General features: G+C 41.5%; 1 protein-coding gene across 3 annotated transcripts in view; it reads right to left on the bottom strand.

The window, feature by feature from the left end:
- LOC140734934 (thyrotropin-releasing hormone-degrading ectoenzyme-like) overlaps nt 1-25,968 on the bottom strand; it is a 166,363-nt gene that overhangs the window by 114,323 nt on the left and 26,072 nt on the right. For all 3 annotated transcript variants that reach the window (XM_073059650.1, XM_073059651.1, XM_073059653.1), the window contains 2 exons: nt 16,758-17,031; nt 13,744-13,870 (listed from right to left, as the gene is read on the bottom strand). In XM_073059650.1, the coding sequence (XP_072915751.1) occupies nt 13,744-13,870; nt 16,758-17,031 (401 nt within the window). The remainder of the gene's footprint in view (nt 1-13,743; nt 13,871-16,757; nt 17,032-25,968) is intronic.

Below are 25,968 nucleotides of genomic sequence, written 5' to 3' on the forward strand. Positions count from 1 at the left end.
AAATTTGTTCACAAACTCGAGAACACTTGCAGATCCTGGAAATCTAAAGCATCACACACAAAATGCTGGAGGAACTCAGCAGGTCAGGCATCATATATAGAAATAAATAAACAGTCGATGTTTTAGGCCGAGACCCTTCTTCAGGACTGAGAAGGAAGAGGAAAGATTCCAGAATACAAAGGTGGGGGTAAGGCAAAGAGGCTAACTGGAAGGTGATAGGTGAAGGAGGTGGGTGGTAAAGGTCAAGGGCTGGAGAAGAAGGAATTTAATAGGAGAGGAGTGGACCCGGGGGAAGTAATAGGCAGGTGAGAAGAGGTAAAATGTCAGAGTGTGGGGAGAAGGTGGAATTTGATTACTACGAGAAATCAAAGTTCATGCCATCAGTTTGGAGGGTACCCAGATAGAATATAAGGTGTTGCTCCTCCACCCTGAGAGTGGCTTCATCATGGAACAAGAGAAGGTCATGGACTAACATGCCAGAACGGGGATGGGAAAAGATATTAAAATGGTTGGCCACTGGGAAGTCCCACTAGTGGCAGATGGTGTGGAGGTGCTCGACAAAGCGGTCCCACAATTTACAATGTGTCTCACCGACATAAAGGAGGCTGTTTCGGGAGCATCAGGTACAATAGACAACCCCAGCAGATTCACAGGTGAAGTGTTGCCTCACCCGGAAGAACTGTTTGGGGCCCTGAATGGAGATGAAGAACCAAGTGAATGGCAGGTGTAGCACTTCAGCTGCTTGCAGTGACAAGTGCCAGGAGGGAAATTGGCGTGGAGGAACAAATGGACAAGAGACTCACAGAGGAAGCGATTCCTACAGAAGGCAGAGAGTGGGGAGGTAAAGATGTGTTTTGTAGTAGGAGCTCGTTGAAGATGGCAGAAGTTACAGAGAGTGATGTGCTGGATGTGGAGACTCATGGAGACTCCAGAGCTGCCACAGGTCTCTTGGTGGTCTCCCTCACTCATCTCCTCCTTCCGCGGTCACTCAGTTTTTGAGGATGGCCTGCTCTCGGCAGATTTACAACTGTGCCATATTCTTCCTATTTTCTGATGATTGACTTAACTGTACTCCAAGGGATATTCAGTGACTTGTAAATTTTCTTGTATCTATCTCCTGACTTACGCGTTTAATGACTTTTTTGCACAGTTGCTTGGAGTGTTCTTTTGTCTTTATAGTGTAGTTTTTGCCTGGATATTGACTCACCAGTAGTTGGACCTTCCAGATACAGGTGTATTTTTACTACAGTCAATTGAAACACCTTGACTACACATAGTTCTCCAAAAACAGATCTCCATTTAACTAATTATGTGACTTCTAAAAGCAACTGACTGCACCAGTGATGATTTGGTTTGTCATATTAAAGCAGGTGAATACTTGTGCAATCAAACATTTTGTGTTTTATATTTGTAATTAATTTAGATCACTTTGTAGAGGTCTATTTTCACTTTGACAGAAAAGAACCTTTTTCTGTTGATCAGTGTCAAAAAAAGCCAAATTAAATCCACTGTGATTCAATGTTGTAAAACAATAAAACATGAACATTTCCAAAGGAAGGGGGTTTAATACTTTTCATAGGGACAGCATATGTAATAAATGTTTAAGTTAAATAAGTAGTGCACAAATCAAAGTAAAGAAGTAGTGAGGCAGTGTTCCTGGGTTCATTGTCCATTCAGAAATCAGATGGCAGAGGGGTAAAAGCTGTTCCTGAATTGTTGAGTTTGTGCCTTCAGGCTCCTGTCCCTCCTTCCTGATGGTAGCAATGAGAACAAAGTTCGACCTTAATGATGGAGCTGACTACACTTACAATCCTCTGATTATTATTTCAATCTTGTACAATAGAACACCCCCCACCCCATACCAGACAGTGATACAGATAGAATGCTCTCCACCGTACATTCTGTAGAAATGATGCTAATAAGGCCACAGCTGAGTAGGTTTGTAGCAGAGTAGAAAAACAAGCTGCCAAAAGAACTCAGTGGGTCAAGCAGCCCCTGTGCACCTGTCCGAATAGCAGTCGAAACAATAGACTGAGAATGGTGAGAGGAGGGACTCACTGATCTCCTATCTGAGAGATAAGAAGTCCATCATGGAGGGCATACTTTAAGGAGAGTTCTCAGTGGAGTATTAGAATGGAGACACAAAAGACTGCAGATGGTTTGTAACAACACTGATTTCATGTCCCAAAGTAAGGCCAATGGAAGTGCCGCCCTAAGATATTGGATAACAGGATGGAGATACATCCCTACCACAGGAGGGGCAAAGTGCTCCTTCTCTCGTCTAGCTGCGTGTCACCCTTGGGCAAGGTGTAGCAGCTACTTCGCCCCCCAATCAGGGTCACGTGAAGCCATGAGAGCAGTGGGTGGATGGCCGAATGAGCAGCTGATGCATATCACAAGTCCTGGTTATGTGACCACTGACACCAGGCAGACAATCTCTGAAGAGTATTGATGATGGTTGGGGCTGCCCGTCTTGTAAAGGCACTGCCCAAAAGAAGACAATCATTATCATAGAAAAATCATGATCGCCCATGTCATACGACAGGATATGTATCAAAGATAACTCTTGTAATGTTCCTGAGGCTGTTTTAGGAAATTATCATCAAATTATACATCCTCTCTGGTCTGGCAAAGTGGGTGTGGTATCATTAGTGTTTGAGCAACACTTCAGAGTTAAAGCTTTAGGATTAAAATACATTAATAGCATTAAATTGTGCTTGGAACAGTTTTCTCCAATTGGGCCTCATTTGGAGCCCTTCCAATCCAGATCATTGAAAACGGGTCATTTTCACCATTCAGTATAAAGCTGTAATAAACCCAGGCTGTTGTTGCTTGAACAGATGTAATATGTCACCCATTCCCATTCCACTTCCCATTCCCATTCCAATATGTTGGTCCATGGCCTCTTCGAGTGACACAATGAGGCCACACTTCAGCTGAAGGAGCAACACCTCATATTCCATCTGGTTCGCTTCCAAACTGACGGCAAGAACATCTTTTTCTCGAAATTCTGGTCATTTCTCCTCCCACTCACTTCTCTCTTTTTCTATTCCCCATTTTGAAATCTTTTTCACCCCTTCTCCTCTCCTCCCAAGTCTATCACCTCCCTTTTTCTTCTATGGTCCACTGTCCTCTTCAATTCTTCTTCAGCCATTCACCTCTTCCACCTACCCCCTCCCAACTTCTCACATCATCCCCCTACCTCAGCCATCCACCTTCCCTCTTGCCTGGTTTCACCTATTGCCTGTTAGCTTGTATTAGTTCCTCTCCCCCACCTTTTTATTCTGTTACCTTCCTCCTTCCTTTCCAGTCCTGAGGAAGCATCTCAGCCCGAAAAGTCATCTGTTTGTTCCTCTCCATAGACGCTGCCTGACCCATTGGGTTCTTTCAGTACTTTGTGTGTGTGTTGTTCAATAAACCCAAGCAATTTCATTCCCTTACTTTCTCCTGTGGGAGGAACAGGGAAAAAGAACCTGCAAAAATATCTGAATACACTGGTGAATAGAGTAAAGGCACAGGGAAAAGAGCAGAAATAGGTGGGAATTGAAGTCTGGTTTGCAGATAAGACAGTGAGCCCTGCCACAGAGCAAATATTGTAGAGGTCAAGTGGGAAGTCTCAGGCAGTAGTTTCGGATATAGCCTTAGATGTTATGATGGTGAAAATGTTCTTTTTGTAGCGGTGTGCTACACGCAGCGCTGAAATAACGACACGGAGTCGGTAAACTGCAGTTAAAAAAGATTTTATTCGAACTTCGCGGCCTCACTTTAAAGCCTCCCTGATCCCGCCCTCCCCGGGCGCAGATGCTGTAGGGGGCACGTATTCACAGTCCTGTCCCACGCGCGGATGCTGTAGGGGGCACATATTCACAGTCCCGCGCGGGCTTTTCCCTTTGTTGGTGAAGCAGAACTGGCGCCCTTTTGGGACTGGCCTTTGTGCCGGCGCGCTGGCTATTTGTGAGCCGGTTCGAGTGCGCTAGGAAGTGGGTCACCACATTTTAATGTTTCAAATCAGGTCATTTGCTACAGGTTTAATGAAATGCAATTACTGGAGCACAGTCCTAAGGGCTAAAATAGAAGTCTTTCTGTCCAGCTTTGTTATTAATTAGGTATAAATCAACATCATAAGCACCCAGACATAAAAGCAAGGGTATCTTTCGTTATTCTGTTCAGAAACTGTATCAGATTTCATAAGGTCAACCTGCACTCCTGGCATTTTGAAGGAAGATGCAGCCATGTGATATTTTACGAGTGATCCGTGAAATTACCTCCCATGAGATCTGTACTCCGACTCTGATGTGAAAGAACTGAACTCAGCTACTGCTTAACTGGCATTGTTCCCATTTCCACAGTGTCCCTGCGTTGTGTTACTTCCACTAAAGGTCAAATGCCAACTTACTTCATAACCTTAAAATTAAATCAGTCAGCAGTCAAAGAGGCTTCTGGGTAGTCACCGTTAAAAATAATTATTTAATAAATGTTTCGGTGAACTTCAAGGACAAAGACTACAACCCCAAAGCCTCCTTAAGGAACCTATGTGTCAAATAAAACACTTCAGAATGATTTTAGCATCTAGAATATAATTGAGCCGGCTCTCCAGCCAATTATATAGAAGAATGCTACCAAATTGGAAGCAAAAATGTTTTAATGTCCATTATAAACATTAATCAACAGAAAATACAAATGGTTAAAGTGAAAACCTAACCAACAAGCCTTTATTTTAAAATGTATCACTGTTTTCAATTTTTTTTCCATGGGAATTACAATTTACATTATCAAAATTATTTTTCTAAGGGCCAAATATTTTGCTCAGCAGCAAATAAGAAGGTGTACCTTTTAACTTGGCCCTCTTGCAAGTAAAGAGAGGACATTTTACTAATACTACTAGACCATAAATAGTTGGAAGTTCATGAAAATTCAAGTAATTTGCTGTGATTGCACTGGAGAAGGTTATAAACAGCACAGACTGCATCCCTGATCCTGGTGGATTTCCAGATAAAACAATGATGGTACAGAAACCCCAAAATTCCTGTCAGTTTCAAAGAGAGGTGATGGTAAATACTAGAGGTCTCATTGTTGATAGAACAACAACATGGAACACAAATAATAGGCAGCAGGGGGGCACAGTTAGTAGTGCTTCTGCCACACAGCTCCGCTGATCCAGACTCCAACCTCTCCCTGAGTGCTCTCTGTGTGGAGTTTGCAAGTTCTCCCTATGCAGCATCCATCACTAATGACCCTACGTGCTCTCTTCTCATCAGGGAGAAGATACAGGAGCCTGTAAACCACACACAGTATTTGAGTCCCCTCCAACCTGATGGCATTAATATCAATTTCTCCTTCCGGTAAACAAAATCCCACCCCCCTCCCAACCTCTATTTCCCACACAGACTTTTCACTTCCTCTCACCTGCCTATTACTTCCCTCTGGGTCCCCTCCTCCTTCCCTTTCTCCTATTATCCACTCTCTTCTCCTATCAGATACTTTCTTCTCCAGCCCTTGCCCTTTCCCACCCACCTGGCTTCACCTTTCACCTTCTAGCTAGCCTCCTTCTCCTCCCCACCTTCTAATTCAGGCATCTCACCCCTTCCCTCTCCATCCGGAAGAAGGGTGTCGGCCCAAAATGTCGACTATTTATTCACTTCTATACATGCTGTCAGGCCTGCTGAGTTCCTCCGGCATTTTGTGTGTTGCTTCTATATTCAGTTTGTTAAGTGAGATGAATCAGAAGGAACTAAGTTTGAATCCGGTGGGAAATCAACAGCTGAATAAAAAGTTCCATTAACCCAGTGCCTGAATTACTAATAATTGTGAAAATAAACAGTGTATGACTTCAGAACAAAACCAATTTTGTGAAAATATAAATTACAATAAGCACTGAGCTGGGTTGGTGCTGTAGTCCAGTCAAGGAGCCAGTGGCTGTTATGCATGACTGCCTCTACGTTGCTTTTCATAGTATACCTCCCGGTCATTTGCATCCATGACAATCATCTTCCAGCTAGCCTCTCTCCCCTCCTGCCACCTACTTATTCGGGCATCTTTCCCCTTCACAGTGCCGAGGAATGGTCTCAGCCCAAAACATCGACTGTTTATTCATTTCCATAGATGCTGCCTGACTTGCGGAGTTCCTCCAGCACTGTGTGTATGTTGCTTCTATATTCCAGTTTATTTGAGAACAACTGATCCCCTCTGCCATCAGATTTCTGAACAGTGCGTTAATTCATTAACACTGCTATACTTTTAAACAACACACACAAAATGCTGGAGGAACTCAGCAGGCCAGGCAGCATCTTCGGAAAAGAGTAAACAGTTGAGATTTCAGGCTGAGACCCTTCATCAGAACTGCAGAAAAATAGTGAGTGTGTTGCTTGGATTTCCAGCATCTGCAGATTTTCTCGTTTATGATTTCACCTTAAGCTCTCTTTTTGCACAGTTTATTTATTTATTACTTTAGCCTACAGTAATTTTTTCTATGTATTGCTGCTACAAAACAGCAACTAGAGAGGGTTCAAGGAGATTCTCGAAAATGATTCTAGGATTGAGCGTTTGATGGTCTGGGCCTGTACTCACTAGAATTCAGAAGAAAAAGGTGTGAACTCGTTGAAGAAGTGATAGAGTGGATATGGAGAGGATGGGCATATGATGGGCACGTCTAAGACCAGAGGACACAGCCTCAGAATAGAGAGATGTCCATTTAGAATGGTGATGAGGAGGAATTTCTTCAGCCAGAGAGCAGTGGAGCTGAGCAATTCATTGCCACAGGTAGCATGGAGGCCAGGTCACTGGGTATATTTACAATAAGGCAGAGGTTGATAGATTCTTGATTAGTCAGGGCATGAGGGAATATGGAGAGAAGGCAGGAGATTGGGGCTGAGAAGGATTTGGATCAGCCATGATGAAATGGAGGATTAAACTCAATGGGTCAAATGGCCTAATTTTGTTTGTATATCTTGCAGTCTTATAATAAACCCAATTTTGTACCTGCATGGAATGCTGTCCAGCGTTACAGTTTCCTCCGACATCCCAAGCACAGTAGGCGATAAGCCCACTGTATATTGTGCTGGTGTGTCTGGGGAGCATACGAGCTTTTAAGGAAATTAAAAAAGAACTAGCAGAGTGAAATTAGTGCCTGATCATTGGTGTAGACTCAGCGGGCCAAAGGGACTCTATCTACACTGTGTCACTCTTATGAAATATTTAGTTAAATAACTGTATTAGACATGTTCCAATAACTTCCAATTTCAATTACATCTTCAATGATATAATTTACCACACATTCATTTACAGGCAGCTATAGCTTTCTTTGATCAGTATTGTGAGCTGAAATACTGATATAGATACAAAATGAATGATTTAGTCTAGATCTACATCTTGGGGTGGCACAGTAGCATAGTGCTCTGCTCAATACTTTACAGTATTGGTAACCAGGGTCAATTCCCATGGCTGTCCCTCAGGAGTTTCTATGTTCTCCCTCTCCCCGTGACCGTGTGGATTTCCTTCGGGCACTGTGGTTTCCTCTCACAGTCCAAAGATGCACCGGTTGTTGGGTTAATTGAACATAGTAAATTGTCCTGTGATTAGGCTAGGGCTAAATTTGGGGATTTCTGGGTGCCACTGCTTGAAGGGCTGGAAGTGCCTATTCCACACTATATTTCAATTAATTAATTGATTAGTGCAGTTATTATAAGTGGCTGGGTGATGATATGTCTCGACCAAAGGAGGTGTAAAGTGCTCCTTCCCTCTGCTAGCCTGCAGGTCACCCTTGGACAAGGTGTAGCACCTGCTTAGCACCTCCCCCCCCCCCCCCCAATTAGGATCACATGAAGTCATGGGAGCAGGTGGTGGATGATCGTCTGAGCAGTTGGTGCCTATCACAAGTCCTGGTTATGTGACCACTGACTCCAGGCAGACAATCTCTGAAGATTGGGGTCATCCATCTTGTAAAGACACTGCCCAGGAGAAGGCAATGGCAAACCACTTCTGTAGAAAAATTTGCCAAGAACAATCACGGTCGTGCAAAGACCATGATCGCTCATGTCATATGACACAGCACATAATAATGATGATGAATATACTCAATGCATTTATTTTCCAAAACCTGCATTTCCTACTGTTATAAACATTCAATAACTTAAAGAGATGTAACAGCAACACAAACACTGTAATAATGCTCCTTGCTCTTGCTTATTGATTTAATTTAGATGTATACTTTGCCTTGGATAGTAATTTCACCCACAGCCAGAACACTATTAAAAATGTAATTATCATCATAAAATAACCAATGAAGCATACTTCACACTGAGAACAGAACGAGGCTCTGTTACTCACAGGGTGCCTGAGGCACATGAGGGTCCCATTAATCTACACTATGAGAGTAATAATCAAACCCTTGACCTATCCAAATCATAATGCTGCAAATTAAAAAAACGTAAGTACCAAATGATAAATCCTTCGTGTTACCAAGGCAACGCAGATTAGTGATCACAGCTTTATTTGTGCCAAATGGGTTATTAAAAATAAACAAAACGTGTCATGCTGCCATTAGGGGCAGAATTGCTGTTTCTTATCAAGATTCATTTCATTTGTAGAACAATGAAGATGCACTTCAGAGTCCATTGTCACATAATTATTACTCTCCTGTAATACTGCACATTGGAAATCAGGGAACATGGCTTCTCTTAGACTGCTATTGGGTTTTCTTTAGCTGGTTAACTCTCCGACTCACATTTTTCTCCTCCCTTGCACTTCTGTCTTAATATATTAATCTGCCATTTTATTTCATTTCATAAGTACCTCAGTGGACTGATGCAACAAACAGATTCAAGTTTGCAGTACAGAAGGTACCTAATAAAGTGCCCACCGAGTTTCTTTTTTAATTCACAATTTAACATAACGTGCATTAACACAATGTTTTCATTACCAATCTATTTATTCAAAGACTCATAACCTAGAGACAAGAGTCGGAATCTCACCATGAAGGTGTGGAACTTGAACTCAGTTAATTCAGTAACTGAATCAGTAATTCAGTAAATCAATGAGAAGCTTGATCTGAAGTCATGAAATCACTGGATTGCCAGAAAAGAAAGCACATCTGGGTCACTAATACCTTCTAAGAAAGCGAATCTGCTATCCTTACCTATGAGTAAACACCCAGCCTAAATTCAAAGATTCAATCCAAAGTACACTTATCATCAAAGTACGTTTGCAGTACACAACCCTGAGATTTGACTTCCCACAGACAGCCCACAAAACAAAGAAAACCATGGAACCACTTCAAAGAAAAAGATGCATAAACACCAACCCTCCACACACGCAAAAAAAAACTCACACAAATTACATAAAACAAGCGAGAAACACACAGAGTATAAAAAACAAAAGCGGAAGCGTCCGGGCGTTTTCGGTTCAGCTCAGTGTTCATTACCTGCGGCCACCCCAAACAAAACTGCACAAAATGACAACAAAAAATGAAGCAACCAGAAACCAGAAGCACCTCACAATGTGAACCACAGATTCCAATCCAACAACTATGCCGATTAAATGTTGCCCAAGATACAGCAGCGTGGCACCATACTCCAAAAACATCGATGAAGAGAGAGAGAAATCTAAAGTAAGCTCTACTGCTCCTTGAACTTTCAACCCCAATTCACCCTGCAAATAAATAAACATACTCATTGAAAAAAACTGTACCTAATGCTAGCCATGGAGCAAAAGGTTGTAAGTGAATTCACCTTCCAAAATGAAAAATGACCATGGCATTTTTCTCGCATAGATTAGTATGATTAATCTACAACAACTTTCAATTTTTATATCTAATATTAACGTTATGCATCAAAAAGATTCATTGGGTCTGAAGTTGGGCATTGCATTTTATCATTGGAAAGCTAGCTTTACACTGTCAGAATAATAAGTTTAAACTTCTTCAGAGTTTAACAATGATATATTGGGGCAGCAGGAAAGAGAATTAAATGTCATCTGTTAGAAAAATAATTTGATGCACAGGGGAAAGGAACAGTTCCTAATATGAACCAGAAGTGAATGGAACTCCCAAAATATCAAAAGGTAATAACTACTGCACTGTGTGCAGTATACTTGTACTTCCACATACATTGAACACATCCAAGAAGACTTTCACAGTTTACGCTGAAATTACAAACACATTGTAGAGTATCGCAAACATGAGAAAAGCTCCAGATACTGGAAATCCAAAGCAAAACAAAAATTCTGGAGGAACTCAGCGGGTCAGGCAGCATCAATGGAAAAGTGTAAACAGTTGATGTTTCAGGCCGAGACCCTTTTCAGAACTGAGAAGGAAGGGTGAGATACCAGAATAAGAAGATGGTGGGAGGGGAAGGAGGCTGTTTGAAAGGTGATAGGTGAAGCCAGGTGGGTGGGAAAGGTGGGTTGGAGAAGAAAGAATCTGATAGGAGGGGAGAGTGGACAATAGGAGAAAGGGAAGAGGGAGGGGACTCAGGAGGAGGTAATAGGCAGGTGAGAAGAAGTAAAAGGTCAGAGTGGGGTACAGAGGAGGGGGTGGTGGGGGAATTTTTGTTCACTGGTAGGAGAAATGGATATTTATGCCATCAAGTTGGAGGGTACCCAGATGGAACATAAGTTGTTGCCCCTCCACTCTGAGGGGGGCTTCATCATTGCACAAGAGGAGGCCATGGATCGACATGTTGGAAATGGAATGGGAATCAAAATTAAGAGGTTTGCCACTGTGATGGATGGTGTGGAGGTGCACCAGCTCAGTCCTGAAGAAGGATCTCAACCCAAAAATGTCGACTGTTTATTCTTCTCCATAGATGCTGCCTGACCTGCTGAGTTCCTCCAGCATTTTGTGCATGTTACGTCATACTGTACACTATATATACATATTCAGTAGATTCCGATTAATTCGGACACACCTGATCCAGTACATTCTGGCCCAACTAAGCAGCTGACCTAATTAGCCAAAGTTCCATGAAAATAGTTAAAAAGGAATTAAAAAAAAGACAGACTACCACTTAACTAAAGTAACAGTTTAAATGACATGCCTGTCCTAGCATGTGAAGATTGGATAGATGAGATTAATAGTGAGATTCAACAGCCAAGAAGGGGGTTCTGCAATACTTTGTGCAGAGCAAAGAGCATGACAAAGCACTGAGCAAGTCATGGTTATCCACTGCAACTTCCGAATGCAACAGCTTTTTCACTTTAAACTATGTCCTGTACAGGTTTCACTGTCTTCGTCGGATACAACGGACAACCAACAAGCTGCTATATTCTTTTGATTAATTGTAAATGAACAAAATCATTGCAGACACCAATTGCAGATAATCAACTGCCTTCATGCACTATTTTCAGTGATTGCATCCTCCAAATCATTATTTTTGCTGTAACATTCAACATGATTGTTGGTACATCATATTCTTTGTAGTTCCTCATTTATTCAAGCAGTGAAATCATTTCATTTTCACTCTCGGCTGTTTCTGGCATCTCCAATGCTTGAAACCACAGTGAGCAAAACAGTTCTGAATTGTCTGACAGTGTTTCTTGCCAGCTATCAGCAACAAAAATCACTGCTTTTTGAACACAAGCACTGCAACTGATGCTATTATTCACTCTAAGTATGGTGTACTGTCTAAAAGCCACACGTTCACAAGACTGATGCTAAGCAGAAACCATTCAGCAATAGTTTGCTGTCTTAATTAAGCAGCATAGTGTCCCAAATAAATGAAGGGAATCCTGCCTATTTTCTCAATTAGTTCTTGTTCTTCAACAGTTAAATGGAATCCACTGTACAGGTACAGGTACACTATATGCAAATATCCTATATACATATAGGATCTTGAAGATCTCCCCCCATATATTTCCCACCCATTTCTGGATTCAAAGAGGTATTACTCTCTTTTTTAGAGAACACCATTTTTTAATGCAGGTCTGTTTTGTGATGGCATTACCTGTTGATTTTACGGTTTCATTTTCTGTCGCATTTTTACATGATCATGGTGGCTGTGCCACAACTTATCAAAATACTGCTAGAAATTCCTAAAGGATATTCTACCATGAAGTTTCAAAATTCCCAGCAAACAAGATGGCATTGGGGAAAAGAGACTTGTTATCAATTTCACACATAAAATGTACAAAGCAGGTACTCGTGTACGATGTTCTGACAGTATTGACTGACTTGCACATTAGACTGTCTCTGTTCTAGACTGTGCGTCTTTCCCAAGCTACTCATCAAGCTGAACCAATAAGTGGTTACTGACTTTACAAGAACAGGATATAAGGAATAGGTCTATACATTGCTCAAAGGCTCGAATTTTCATTCAACTCTCTTCGTCAAATTTCACAACACATGCTAGTGATAATAAACCTGATTCAGATTCTGATTCTAATCTGAACACTTCTACTCTCTCTCTCTAAACCAGGATCTCCCAGACTTTTTTATGCCATGGACCCCTTCCATTAACCAAGGGGTTCATGGACTCCAGGGAACCCTGCTCTAAACTATTAGGGCTTACAAATGAACACTGCCTTTCTGTCTCTTTATCTTATTTTGGTCATTTTTTAAATTTTTATTTATTTGTTTGTTTGTTTGTTTGTTTGTTGGTTGGTTGGTTGGTTGATTGATTAATTGATTGGGATACAGGCAGAAAGGCCCTTCCAGCCCAACAACCCACCTATTTACCCCTAGCCTAATCACAGGGCTATTTACAATGACCAATGAACCTACCAACATTGGAATGTGGGAGGAAGCCAGAGCACCCAGAGATAATCCACAAGCCCACAGAAAGAATGCACGGACATCTTACAGAGGATGCCGGAACAGAACTCTGAAATCTGACCTCCAACTATGATAGCATCGCGATAACCAGCAAGCTACCAAAGCAATCCTTCTGCTCTAGCTAAACAATGTTTTCAACAGATTAATGTCATCTATTTGATATTTTAGTAATATTTCAGTTATCATGTGTATATTGATCAAGCATTCTTGTTTATTTAGAGAAGTGATTAGGAGTTTTATGTATAAATCCATGAATTGCTTACGCCATCATGATACCACGTGATATGTGCACACCTTGCTTAAATAAGCACGAAGTTAGAACCACATTTCAGACTCCCTTGTCTTCCTTTGAATTAGTTTAATGTTTTGTAGTTACAAAGCACAACAATTCTCGCTTTCATTTCATTTTGTGTTCCATTTTTCAATTTTTATATTCCCTCCCTTCATGCCTCCTTTTCCTTTAATTAAACTCAATATGTCCTTTAGAATATAGCTGACTTCTTCCCTTTATTTGCCCTCTTTTCTTTCCCAAGTACTATTTGTAGACAGCCTGAGGATTTGTGTAACAACATAACATCTGTAATTTTTCACAAAAGGCATAAATTTGTTCCCCTAGTTTGCAAAGACAAAATCTGGTTAAAATATGTCACACCACCTAAGATAAAATTATTAGAGAACTTAATCAAAGACATTAATGAGTTTTCCGGTACAAGTTTATACAAATCTGTAGACTCACAGATTACAGATTCATAGATAAATCATAAATTGAATTATTGAAGATTCTCTCTCCTGTCAGAGAGAAACCTTCACAAGCACTTAGGAAGAAAATGTTGTTGTAGCATTTATGACATGAAATTAGTATCACAATAGATGAAAAATATTTCCCAAACTATTTTACTAGCAAGTTCTTTACATTCCTAGTACATATATTTCACTTATTCTGGCATTGTAACTGAGACAGCTTTAATTGTACAACTTACCTAATTTTGGTAATGAATAGTTGATATTAAAGTATTGTTCATAAAATTTCAGCATCTTCTTTGTAATATTTAAAGCGTAATCACCAGATCCTTGTTCAATAGCATCAGGCCTGGCATATAGTCTCACCTGGACAACAAAATATCATCAGTAAATTTTTTGAATTAGTATCAGAATCAGGTTTAATATCACCAGCATATGTCGTGAAATTTGTTAACATTGCGGCAGAAGTACAATGAAATACATGATAATATAGGGAAAATAAGTGTGTGTGTGTGTGCATGCGTGCGTGTGTGCGTGCGTGTGTGTGTGTGTGTGTGTGTGTGTGTGTGTGTGTGTGTGTGTGTGTGTGTGTGTGTGTGTGTGTGTGTGTGAGAGAGAGAGAGAGAGAGAGAGAGAGAGAGAGCGAGAAATAGGTAAAAAAAATACAAAATAATGCAATTAAATAGAAATATAAAATGAAGTGCGTTAGTGTTCATGGGTTCAACATCCATTCAGAATCATTGAGTGTGTGTCTTCAGGCTTCTGTACCTCCTCTCTGACAGTAACAATGAGAAGAGGTCTTGTCCTGGTTGATGGGATCTTTAATAATCGATGTCGCCTTTCTGAGGCACTGCTCCTTGAAGATGTCTTGGACACTACAGAGCCTAGTGCCCTTGATGGAGCTGACTAATTGGACAGCTTATTTCAATCCTGTGCGGTAGATACCCGCTCCCCCCCCCCCCCACCCTGCTGCCCCACTGATACCAGACGGGGATGCAGCCAGCTAGAATGCTCTCCACAGAGCATCTTCACGGACTTCATACTCTGAGGTTGAGAGAGTGGAACTGCCCCAGTGTAGTGTAGTGAGGATGCTACAGCAAAAATACTTGATCAGATGAACATAATCTAACAACTAACACATACAGAGTGGAAACAAATATATCCTGATGCAAGCAGATACTGAAGAGAAACGGTGAACAGTATTGTAAATGTGGTCTCATGCAAACACCTACTTGAAGCCACAGGTGAGAGCTGGGGTGTATGTGGTGTCCATTTTGGCAAATGGGCTAAACCAGTTGAGGGTAGCCGGCAGCCTTATGCCCAGGTGAGATGGGGACACACTCTTCAGATTGTCTGCCTGGCGACAATGGTGGCATAACCAGGACTTGTGATATGCACCAGCTGCTCTTACGACCATCCACCACCTGTCCCCATGACTTCACCTGACCCCGATCGGGGGGGGGGGGGGGCTAAGCAGGTACTACACCTTGCCCGAGGGTTACCTACAGGCTAGCAGAGGGAAGGGGCACCTTACACCTCCTTCGGTACCTCCACCTTTTAATAAAAAACGGGGTAAGGGAATGCTAAACAAAATCCAGTCATTTTGTTTGTAAGAGTATTAAGTGTATTTGAAAGGCAGTTACAAAAAGGAATAAGTGATAAAAGTAAAACAGCAGAGCAAAAAATAAATATGTCAATGGCTTCAATGGGTATAGCCTATGATCGAAAAGCTCCCAGTGCACTGAATATTTTGAAGTCAAACAATACTGTGCAAATGTCTTACACACACACACACACACACACACACACACACACACACACACACACACACACACACACACACACACACACACACACACACACACACACACACACACACACACCATGCCTAATACTTTTGCACAATACTGTAGTAATTTTATGTATCGCACTGTACTGCTGTCACAAAACAAAACATGATTCTGATATGGGTCTCTATTGTGGTGTCAGAGTGGGAAGGAGGCAGGGAGAGGGGTATCGTGGTTGGGAAAAGGGGAAGGAGCGGGAAGCACCAGCGAGGCATTCTGTAATGATCAATAAACCAATTGGTTGGAATCAAATGACCTTCCCTGGTATCCCAGAGCTGGGTGTGTCTGCACTTCTCTGCCACTTGTCCCATGCCCCCACACGGCGTTCCACCCTCACCATTCCCAACATCCTTTGCTGCCACCGGATTTACAAACTTGCTCTCCGTTCCACGTTGACAAATACAGTACTGTATTTTATATATATTTATTTCAATGTAGTTATGTAGGAATATACAGGATATATTGCCATATACTACCTAGAGATTCATTTTCTTGTGGGCATTCACTGGAAAAAAGAAATACAATAGATTTTTATGAAAATCTATAAAATAAACAGACAATGATTGACAAACAACCAATGTGCAAAAGAAGACAAAGTTGCAAGTAGAATTACAAAGAACGTGAGCTGTAAGGAGTAAGCATTGGACTTTTTATGTATATATATCTGTGGTGAACTACATATACCTGTCTGGACACGCCCCCCCCACCTTGCTGACTGCTCCTGTGGCTCCTCCCACAGACCCCTGTAAAAAGCGATTGGAGGCACTGCTCCTCCCTCAGTCTCCAGGATGTTGTGTGATGGTCTCTTGCTGCTGACTGCTCTCTTCCAGCTAATAAAAGCTTATCTCGCCTCACATCTCCGAGAGTTATTGATGGTGCATCAATATCCAAATTCCATCATGTGTTGTAATGCTTTATTGGAATATCAATTCTACCTTAAGGTCACTGCTAACATGTCTGGTTTAGAGGGGATGTGCTATCACGAGAGACTGGATAAACTTGGGTAAATTTTCTCTCGAGCGCCAGAGGCTGAGGGGAGATCTGCTAGAAATTTACAAGATTATGAGAGGCATAGAAACAGTGGACAGAGAGTATCTGTTTCCCAGGGTGGAAATGCCTAATAGCAGAGGGCATGCATTGAAGGTGAGTTGGATGTGAGGGGTAAGTTTTGTACTCAGAGACTGATGGATGTCTGGAATGTACTGCCTGGTGAGGTGGTAGAGGCAAATACATTAGAGGCTTTTAAGAGATGTTTGGATAGGCCCATCCATGTAAGGAAGATGGAGGGATAGGGACATGGTTTAGGTAGGAGAGATTAGTGTGTTGAGTGTTTTAGCTGGTTCAGCACAACATTGCTCCCATTCTGTACTCTTCTATGTTCTATGGTTATGAAAGCGCAGACTTACAGGGATACCATGATCAGTAACTGTCTCCTTAAAGGTGCAGTTGCAGATTGCCCATCCCAGGTAGTACGTTGACATTCGAGGTGTTTCTGCGAATTGCTCAGTGACCCAGCCGTCTCCCTCAGGTATGATGGCATCAACTGGCATGTTAGACAGTGCAAGGTAGGCGTCCTGGTGCTTGATGGTAATTCTAAATGTTGCTTTGTAAGCTGGTTCATCAAAACATGGGAATACCTTACGGGCATAGATGGGAGAAAACTGTGTCACCACAAGATATCTGGAAGGAAGTGAAAAAAAAACAATTATTAGACACCTTTCATGGGGCTGAAAAGCACTATTACATGGGTCGGTGAATGACTGCAGGGAAAATAAAAATCTCTGATTCTGATCAGAGGCCAGGTCAACGTACAAGTCATGAAACAAAAAGGTGCATTACATTGATTTGTGCTGAACTTCAAAGGTTTGAAAATGCTACTTTCAATTCAATTCAAAGTACATTCATTATCAAAGTATGTATTCAGTACGCAACACTGTGATTTGTCTTCCCTATGGACAGACATGAAGAATCATGGAATCATCCCGTTGAAAGAAAAATGTCAACCCCCCCCCCCCACCCCCCACGTGCAAAACAAAATCGCACAAACGGCAGCGAAAAAAGAGTGAAAACACAGAATCTAAAACACAAAATCAAAAGGCATATTTCAATACAGTTCAGCTCAAGGTTCACTACCTGAAGGTCACCCTGATTCAAAAATTGCTCAAAACTAGTAACAAAAAAGAACGACCAGAACTAGGACTAGAAACCAGAGCACATCATAATCCTGAATTAGAGTCCAAATTTACAGCCCACATCATTTAAACCGTACTCCAGCAACAATGAAGGAGGGAGAGATCACTTGGACGCAAGGACCTTCTCTCGGGAGCAGTAGTCAAGAGTGAATGCCACACTCAGATAACTTCTCCGCCAGCAGCGAGTGAGAGGCTAGTAGATGGCGCTGAAGACTGACTTGCCCTCCACACCTGCCTCAGACATTTCACTCTTCCTTGGCACCTTAATCTTTACTTGTGCACCAAAGTTAAAAGTTTATTAGATAGATCATTAATAATGAATTGTTTCCAAAACCTGAAAATTTCAATATTCAATCTGACTCAGAAATTTTCCTGATTTTAGCTGAAGAAGATCAGTTTTATGTTCCCCCACCCACCCCTTATACTTATTTTAACCACACTTCCATGAATACTCACTTTTCTTTTCAATCCTCTTACGACCAAGTTTCTCACCTTATCATTAAAAGTACACCAGTTCCTTCTTGAGTCTTGGAAACATCACCCTCAGAGTCTGCCAAGAGGGTGTAGAGAAAGAGGAAAGGGTCTGCGTCGCTGTTCGTGCTGAGCAGCCGTGTGACAGAACTGCAGGCTGTTCACAGGGACTCACACCAAGATGAACATCAAGTGTGCTGCAAGAAGGTCATCTCAGTGAACGATGCCCTCTGGTTTGCCTCAAAGCTGTCGGTCTGCCAGCACGTTGAGATGTCGTGGAGGAATGCTACCGACTGGCTCATTCCAGGCTGCAGGAGGGACACAGTAAAGCTTGGTGCAGCTACTGCACGGGCTCGGTGGAAAGAACGACAGTGTAGGGTTCTTCGATTTCTGGAGAGGGAGGGGGCTAGGTTGGGGAGGACTCCTCTCAATTATGGTAATAGGATACCACCCCAGGAAGCCACATGAATGGCAGCAGTGTTATTGATTGACATGTACAAATTATATAGAACAGTACTACAAACGTCAACATTAAATGTAAAGAATGAAAAGCCACGGTGTAGTTTATTCTTGTAAATATTTTTCATTATGAATAAGGTTTATTGTGATTTTTAAAAACTGATAAACAGTTATATGTTACTTTACAGGCTTACATTCAGTGACCAGTTTATTAGGGACACTGGTACACCTGCTTCTTAAAGCAAATATCTAACCAACCAATCCTGCGGCAGCAACTCAATGTATAAAAGCATGCAGATGTGGTCAAGAGGTTCAGTACTCAGACCAACCATCAGAATGGGGTAGAAATGTGATCTAAGTGACTTTAACCGTGGAATGATTGTTCATACCAGATGGGGTGGTTTGAGTCTCTCAGAATCTGCTAATGTTTTGGAATTTTCACGCACAACAGTCTATAGAGTTTACAGAGAATGGTGCAAAAAATTAAAAAATGTCCAGTAATTGGCAGTTCTGTGGGTGAAAATGCCTTATGAATAAGAAAAGTCAGAGGAGAATGGCCAGACTGGTTCAAGCTGACAGGAAGGCGACTTTAACTCAATTAACCATGCGTTACAACATCGGTGTGCAGAAGGGCATCTCTGAATGTGCAACATTTCGAACAATGAAGTAGATGGGCTACAGCAACAGAAGACCATGAACATACACTTGGTAGCAACTTTATTAGGTACAGGAGGTATCTTGACTTTTGCTCCAGATCCCAGCTTCCGCAATCTTTTGTGTTCTGTAAGATAGCCATGTATTTCAAAGATGCTATGATAGATGGAAGGGAAAGCTCCAATGGAGGTAGTGTGAGTGAGTGGATGAACACTTGGCAAATGGAGTTTAATGAGGGAAAAGACAGATTATTATCTAAATCAGGGGTTTCCAACCTTTTTAATGCCATGGACCAAGCAAGGGGTCTGTGGACCCCAGACTGGGAACCCCTGATGAGGGAACACAACCCAATCCTCATAGAAGGACCGGACTTGGAGAGAGTGAGCAATTTCAAGTTCCTGGGTGTTAACATCTCTTAAGACCTAACCTGGTGCCAACATATTGATACAGCTATAAAGAAGGCATGACAGGAGCTATATTTCATTAGGAGTTTGAGGATGTTTGGTAAGTCATCAAAAACACTCACAAACTTCTACAGATGTACGATGGAGAGCGTTCTAACTGGCTGCATCACCGTCTGGTATGGGGAGGGGTGGTGACTACTGCACAGGATCACAGTAAGCTGCAGATAGTTGTAAAATCAGTCAGCTCCATCATGAGCACTAGCCTCTGTAGTACTCAGGACATCTTCAAGGAGCAATGCCTCAAAAGGCGACATCCATCATTATGGACCCCCATCACCCAGGACATGCCCTCTTCTCATTGTTATGAATCTTTGAAGAAAAGGTTCACCGGATGTTACCAGGGTGAGAGAGTACTAGCTGTGTGTGTGGGGGGCGGGGGGGAGGAAGAGTTGGACAAACTTGGATTATCTTTTGCTGTTAATTGGAAATCTGCTACAAACATATAGAACTATGAAAAGCATTAATAAGGCAGATGATCAGAATCTTTCTCTCAAGAATGAAATATGAAATATCAGAGAGCTTGGGCTTAAGATGAAATAGAGTGTATTTAAAAGAGATTTGCAAGCAAGCTTTATTTTACACAGAGAGTAAATGGTACCAGGATTGCACTGCTTGGAGAAATGGTAGAAGCACATATGAAAAGCAATGGTTAGGAGGCATTTAAATAAACATAAACAGTCTGGGAATAGAGAGTTATGGACCATGTGCAGGCAGATTAACTTTGTTGAATTTGGCATCCTGCTTACCACAGTCGTGATCAGCCTTACGCTATACCTTTCCATGTCCTTTCTCTTTAGAATAATAAAGTTCTAGTTGAACTTAGTGCATGAAACCTGGGGCTTTTATGCACTTCAGTAGTGGAGCAATACATCATAGAACACAACACATAGATGAGTACAGCACAGAACAGGTCATTCAGCCCAGAATGTTGTGCCAAACCAGCTGAAAAGCAAATCAAAAGAACCCAAATATTAATATCTCCTACCTACACCATATTCCTCCACCTTCCTTACATCCATGTGCCTATCCAAACGTCTGTTAATGGTCTCTAATATATTCACCTCTACCACCGTCAACCTCTGATGCTCCAGAGAAAACAATCCAACGTTATGCAGTCTCTTGTGATAACACCAAGTTTTGTATCGTGGGTGCCCAGATCCCAGAATGTGACCTTGCCTCTAACTGACTTGCAGCAGTTCCATGACACTGTCTGTTGCTGTTCTTCATCGGAAATACAGCAATAGTCACAAACTCCTACTGTATGATATTACACAAGGATTCACATAATTAACTGTCCAGAGACAATGTTTAAATGTACTTCTATCTATTTTTCACTTAATTCTCAAACGTAACTGAGGAAATTACTGATTTATGTGCTGATTTTTTAAAATTATTAGATTTATGATTTTTCTTGTTCTTGAGTTCTACCCTTTCTCAATTTTATATTGCACCTGACAGAGTATTAATTGCTTATACTGAATGTGTCTCATTACAATCAGAGTTTTTTTCCTGTGTTTTATAAAATTTTATCAGAAATCTTATAAGGACTGCACCAAATCTACAATAATACTGTTTAACTTGGGCTGTATAACAAAATACAGCAAAATCAAATCTTCTACCAATTGTTCTTAGTCCCAGGGCATCGGTGTACAGACATGGCGGAGAAGAAGCAGCAGGAAATGTGCAGGAGGAAATGCAATGCTACCAAACAGACCAATCACAGTTTTGCAGTCTGCGTCACCGCGACACGTGAGCTACTTTTTTGGGGAGGTGCATGCCACCCTACGGTGTAGGTTACGCGGTACCTACAGCATAGATGCGACGCACAAGTATAAATCAGCCCTTAGACTTCTTGACGGAAAGACCCCAGTCAGTCCCAGTTGGCAGCAACATCTCAAGCTCCATCATGCTTTGCACTGGTACCCCAGGGCTGTGTGATCTGCCCGCTGCTGTTCATGCTGCTGACTCACAATTGCACTGCCAGATCCAGCTCAAGCCATATCATCAACTTCAGTCATGATACAACAGCAACAACGATGAGTCAGCATGCAGAGAGGAGGTAGAGAGGCTTGTCGAATGGTGCAAGAACAACAACCTGAATCTTGGCATGGACAAGACAAGAGAGATGATTGTGGACTTCAGTAAGGCCACAGGTCAACCACAGTCCATTGCACATCAATGACTCTGCTGTGGAGAGAGTGAAGAGCGCAAAGTACCTTAGTGTTTACATAACAAACAATCTAACCTGGACCCACATCACCTCCTCATTGGTCAAAAAGGCACAGCAGTGTCTTTTCTAAGGAGATCGAGGCATGCAAGGCTCCCTGCCCCCACTCAAACAACTTTTTGCAGGAGTATCATTGAGAGTGGCCTGTCTAGCTGTATCATTATGTGGTACAGAAACCAGTCTGCAAGACCCTACAGAGGACAGCAAAAAGCACCAAAAGATCACAAGTCTCCCTCCTCCCCATTTGTGACGTTTCAAAATTCAAAGTTCAAGGTACATTTATTATCGAAGTGTCTATACCTTATTCAATCTTGAAATTTGTCTTCTTTAAGGAAGCCACAAAACAGGAAGGCTCAAAGCATCATTGAGGATCCCTATCATCCATCCCTCAATCACTTTGACCACGGCCACCAGGAACGAGGTACAGGAGCATCTGGACTAAGATTGCCAGACTGGGTAACTGCTTTGTCCCTCAGTCTGTGAGACTAATAAACACCCTGCCACCACTGAGGTCTCGTCACCAGGACGGCGAGCAGTTTACCGAACTCTTCACTGTTTACCCGTGCTGCACACTACATGAATTCTGAATTATGTGGGGCAGCACAATAGTGTAGTGATTAGCACAATGGTTTACAGTACCAGCGATCTGGGTTCAATTCCCACTGCTGTCTGTAAGGAGTCTGTACGTTCCTTCTATAACCACATGGGTTTCCTCCGGGTGCTCCGGTTTCCTCCCACAGCCCAAAGACGTACCTGTTGGTAGATTAATTGGTCATTGTAAATTGTCCCATGATCAAGCTATGATTAAACCGGGGCATGATTGCTGGGCGGTGGGGCTTAAAGGGCTGGAGGGACTTACCCTATACTGTATCTCAATAAATAAATAGATTTTATTAACTTATTTGGAGTAATATTTTGGTTTACATGCTGTGTGTGATATATGTTTTGTAGATGCACCATCGTGCAGAGGAACATTTTTTCATCTGGTTTTATATAAATACAGTCAGATGACAATAAACTTGAAATTGAACTCGTAACTCCCTTTAGACATGAGCATTTTTCATGGCCAGTTACATGGTGCTCCAGTAATAAGATAGCTATTTGGGATTCTTGCACTTGGATGTACAGTACTTTGTTCTATTGGTTCATTTACTTACTGCAGACATTTACAAGTTACCGCCAGCATTTTGATACGCCAGCATAAAACAGCACAATATGACTAAATTTTGCCAGTTTAATTCTGCAGCTATGAACTGAAATTTGTCCACAGCTATCAGAGTACTGCACGATGAAAGGGCAGGAAAGACACTTTGAAAAGCAAACTGGGCAAATGTAAATGTTGGGAAATTTCCTCAATGATTTTAGCTTCAAGGACTAGACCTTTGTCAGCAGCTCAATAGGAATGGTGTCTACATCCATTTATATAGGCATCTGTTAGTCTCGAGAGACCTTGGATTTGCAAGTTGCAAGTCTCCCCTCTCCACACCACCGATGTTGTCCAAGGGAAGGGCAAGGGTCAATACAGCTTGGCACCGGTGTCGTTGCACAACAATGTGTGGTTAAGTGCCTTGCTCAAGGACACAACACGCTGCCTTAGCTGAGCTAGTGACCTAGCAACCTTCAGATCACTAGACCAGCGCCTTAACCACTTGGCCATGTGCCAACAGATGCATAAACAAGACAATTGCTGTATTTCTGGTGAGATTATGCCAAGAGATCAAAGGATCTAAGAAATGTGTCAAGGGATTCAAGGAGACTCCAGCTATTGCTTTCACAGCACACTTATGATCATTTAGTGAACATAGCAATGCAACCTCTGTACCCACACCATTGAACTACAAGCATAGGGCCCAGCTACACCATCAGTAACAGTGAAAAGCAAAATCTATATCAACACATCATATATTATAATTTGCTGTATGGATATGCAAATTATTTTTAAATGTAAAGTTCAAAGTAAATTTCATTACCAAAGTACATTAATGTCACCATATACAACATTGAGATTCATTTACTTCTGAGCATTGTCAATAAATCTATAGAATAGTAACTATAACAGAATCAGTGAAACACCACCCAACTATAACGTTCAACCAGAATACCGAAGACAACAAACTGAAAAATACAAAGAGAGATAATAACTATAAATAAATAAACAATAAATATCGAGAACATGAGATGAAGAGTCCTTGAAAGTGACTCCATAAGTTATGGGAACATTTCAATGATGGGGCATGTAGAATACATGTAGATAAAAAACAACAGAACAACTTAATTCCTTTTTGTTCCACTTGCTTAACGAATATAAAGGAATGTAGGCACTTGAGTAAAGAAACACAGTAGAAAATATAATTCTGTTATTGATACAGAGATAATAATGTGTATTCTGTTTGCTCAATAGGCCACCCAGTTAGAAAGGTATAGTATATGTCTTGTACAACTTTATTGTGTTATACAGTCAATAACTCCAGATAGTTTATTTATTTAATTTTGGACTTATTCATTCCTACTTGTACTAACCCAATGTATATTTTGATGGAACCTTGTTTCTATCCCTTTGAACTATAAATAAAGGTAATATACAAATTGTCACAGCTTGAGCTAGCCACCACAGGGAGGTACAGATGACAATGCCAACTCCTTCCTGCTCAACTGCTTATTGGCTAATAGTTCATAGTCATTGCCTGTGCCTTGCTTGTAGCTCTACATAAGTTCCTTGTCCCTTGTTTCTTTGCTTAGTCTTGGAACAATCTTTTGCAAGTGAAGCCTTGGCTTTGTAGGAGGCTCTAGTTTCCAGAACTTGTTAATGTTTTGGATTTTGAGTTTGCCTGTGAGTTATTTGGACCCTCTACCTGTACCTTACTTGCTAATGGATTCAGTAAAGCCTTGTTGGATTTTTTCTGCTAATTGTGTGTGACTTGTCTCTGCATCTGTGTTTGCCACTATTCAGTGTGAAGGAAGTTAAAACTGAAGATGTTACCTTGTCAGCTGTGATGCATATGCATTTATTACAGAATTGGGAATTGTTGCAAACAAGTTGTTTTAGATCAATGGAATCTGTCAAGCTTATACAGAGGCCCCATTCTACATTGTCCAATATCTACTTAAATAGTAGTACAGTTGTAGTTCTGGTGATACAAACACTTGAGCTGAGTATGATGTTCTCCTGAGGGTTGTCTATTGGTGGGTCTGCAGCTTGTATGTTGTTCTCCTAAGGAGTTGTCTATTGGAGGGTCCTCATGTGGGTGATCCAGAATCCACACACTCTGGTGCTGTGTGGACAAGTGTAAGTGGTGGTGGCTGTGGTTAATGGTTGGGTCTTTTTGGTGGTTTGGTCTCCGCTTTTGCAGCTGTGACATTCTCTGTAGCACAGTGGAGGCTGGTCTTGTGTAGTGCAGCTCCTGATTTAAATAACTGTGACTCAATATCATAAGAGATCTCTTGATGATATGGGGGACTAGTTCGTTGATCACCTCTGCTCCATCTGCCAAAAGCAGAACCTCCTGGTGGCCAAACATTTTAATTTTTATTCCCATTTCCAATTTTCATTCCATGTCTGCCTCTTAGATGAAGTCACCCTGGGGTGGAGGAACAACACCTTGTATTCTATCTGGGTAGCATCCAAACAGATGACATGAACATTGATTTCTTCCTGGTTATATTAAAAAAAAATCCTCTCCCATCCCTTCCCTCCCCTCTTCTATTCCCCACTCTAGCCCTTTACCTTTCCCACCCACCTGACTTCAATGATTACCTTTTTAAACTATCCTGTCTGCACCTTTTTATTCTGGCATCTTCCCCCTTCCTTTTCAGTCCTGAAGAAGAGTGAGTGAGTGTCCTTCTTTTCATAACCAATTACTATCTAGCAATGATCATTCTACAAGCAGTACAATTTTCACAGAAATACATTATGCTTTTCCCTTTGCAGTGAGTGATTGACACCAACTAAAATGAAATGCATTCTAAATATTTTTCCTTCTGGGTTTAATTATGAATTCAGTTTGAAAGTTTTCTTGATAATATAAAACCTACTACGGTACTTCATTTATGTAATACCCTGGTTAAGAATTTTACTGCTATGCTGTAGGTATTTCATTTTAGCACTTCTATAAGAGCAGTCTGTTCTGCTTTTAGCATGTTTGGGTTTGAG

Source organism: Hemitrygon akajei, chromosome 10, assembly GCF_048418815.1.
Source record: "Hemitrygon akajei chromosome 10, sHemAka1.3, whole genome shotgun sequence".
NCBI classification, from domain to species: Eukaryota; Metazoa; Chordata; class Chondrichthyes; order Myliobatiformes; family Dasyatidae; genus Hemitrygon; species Hemitrygon akajei.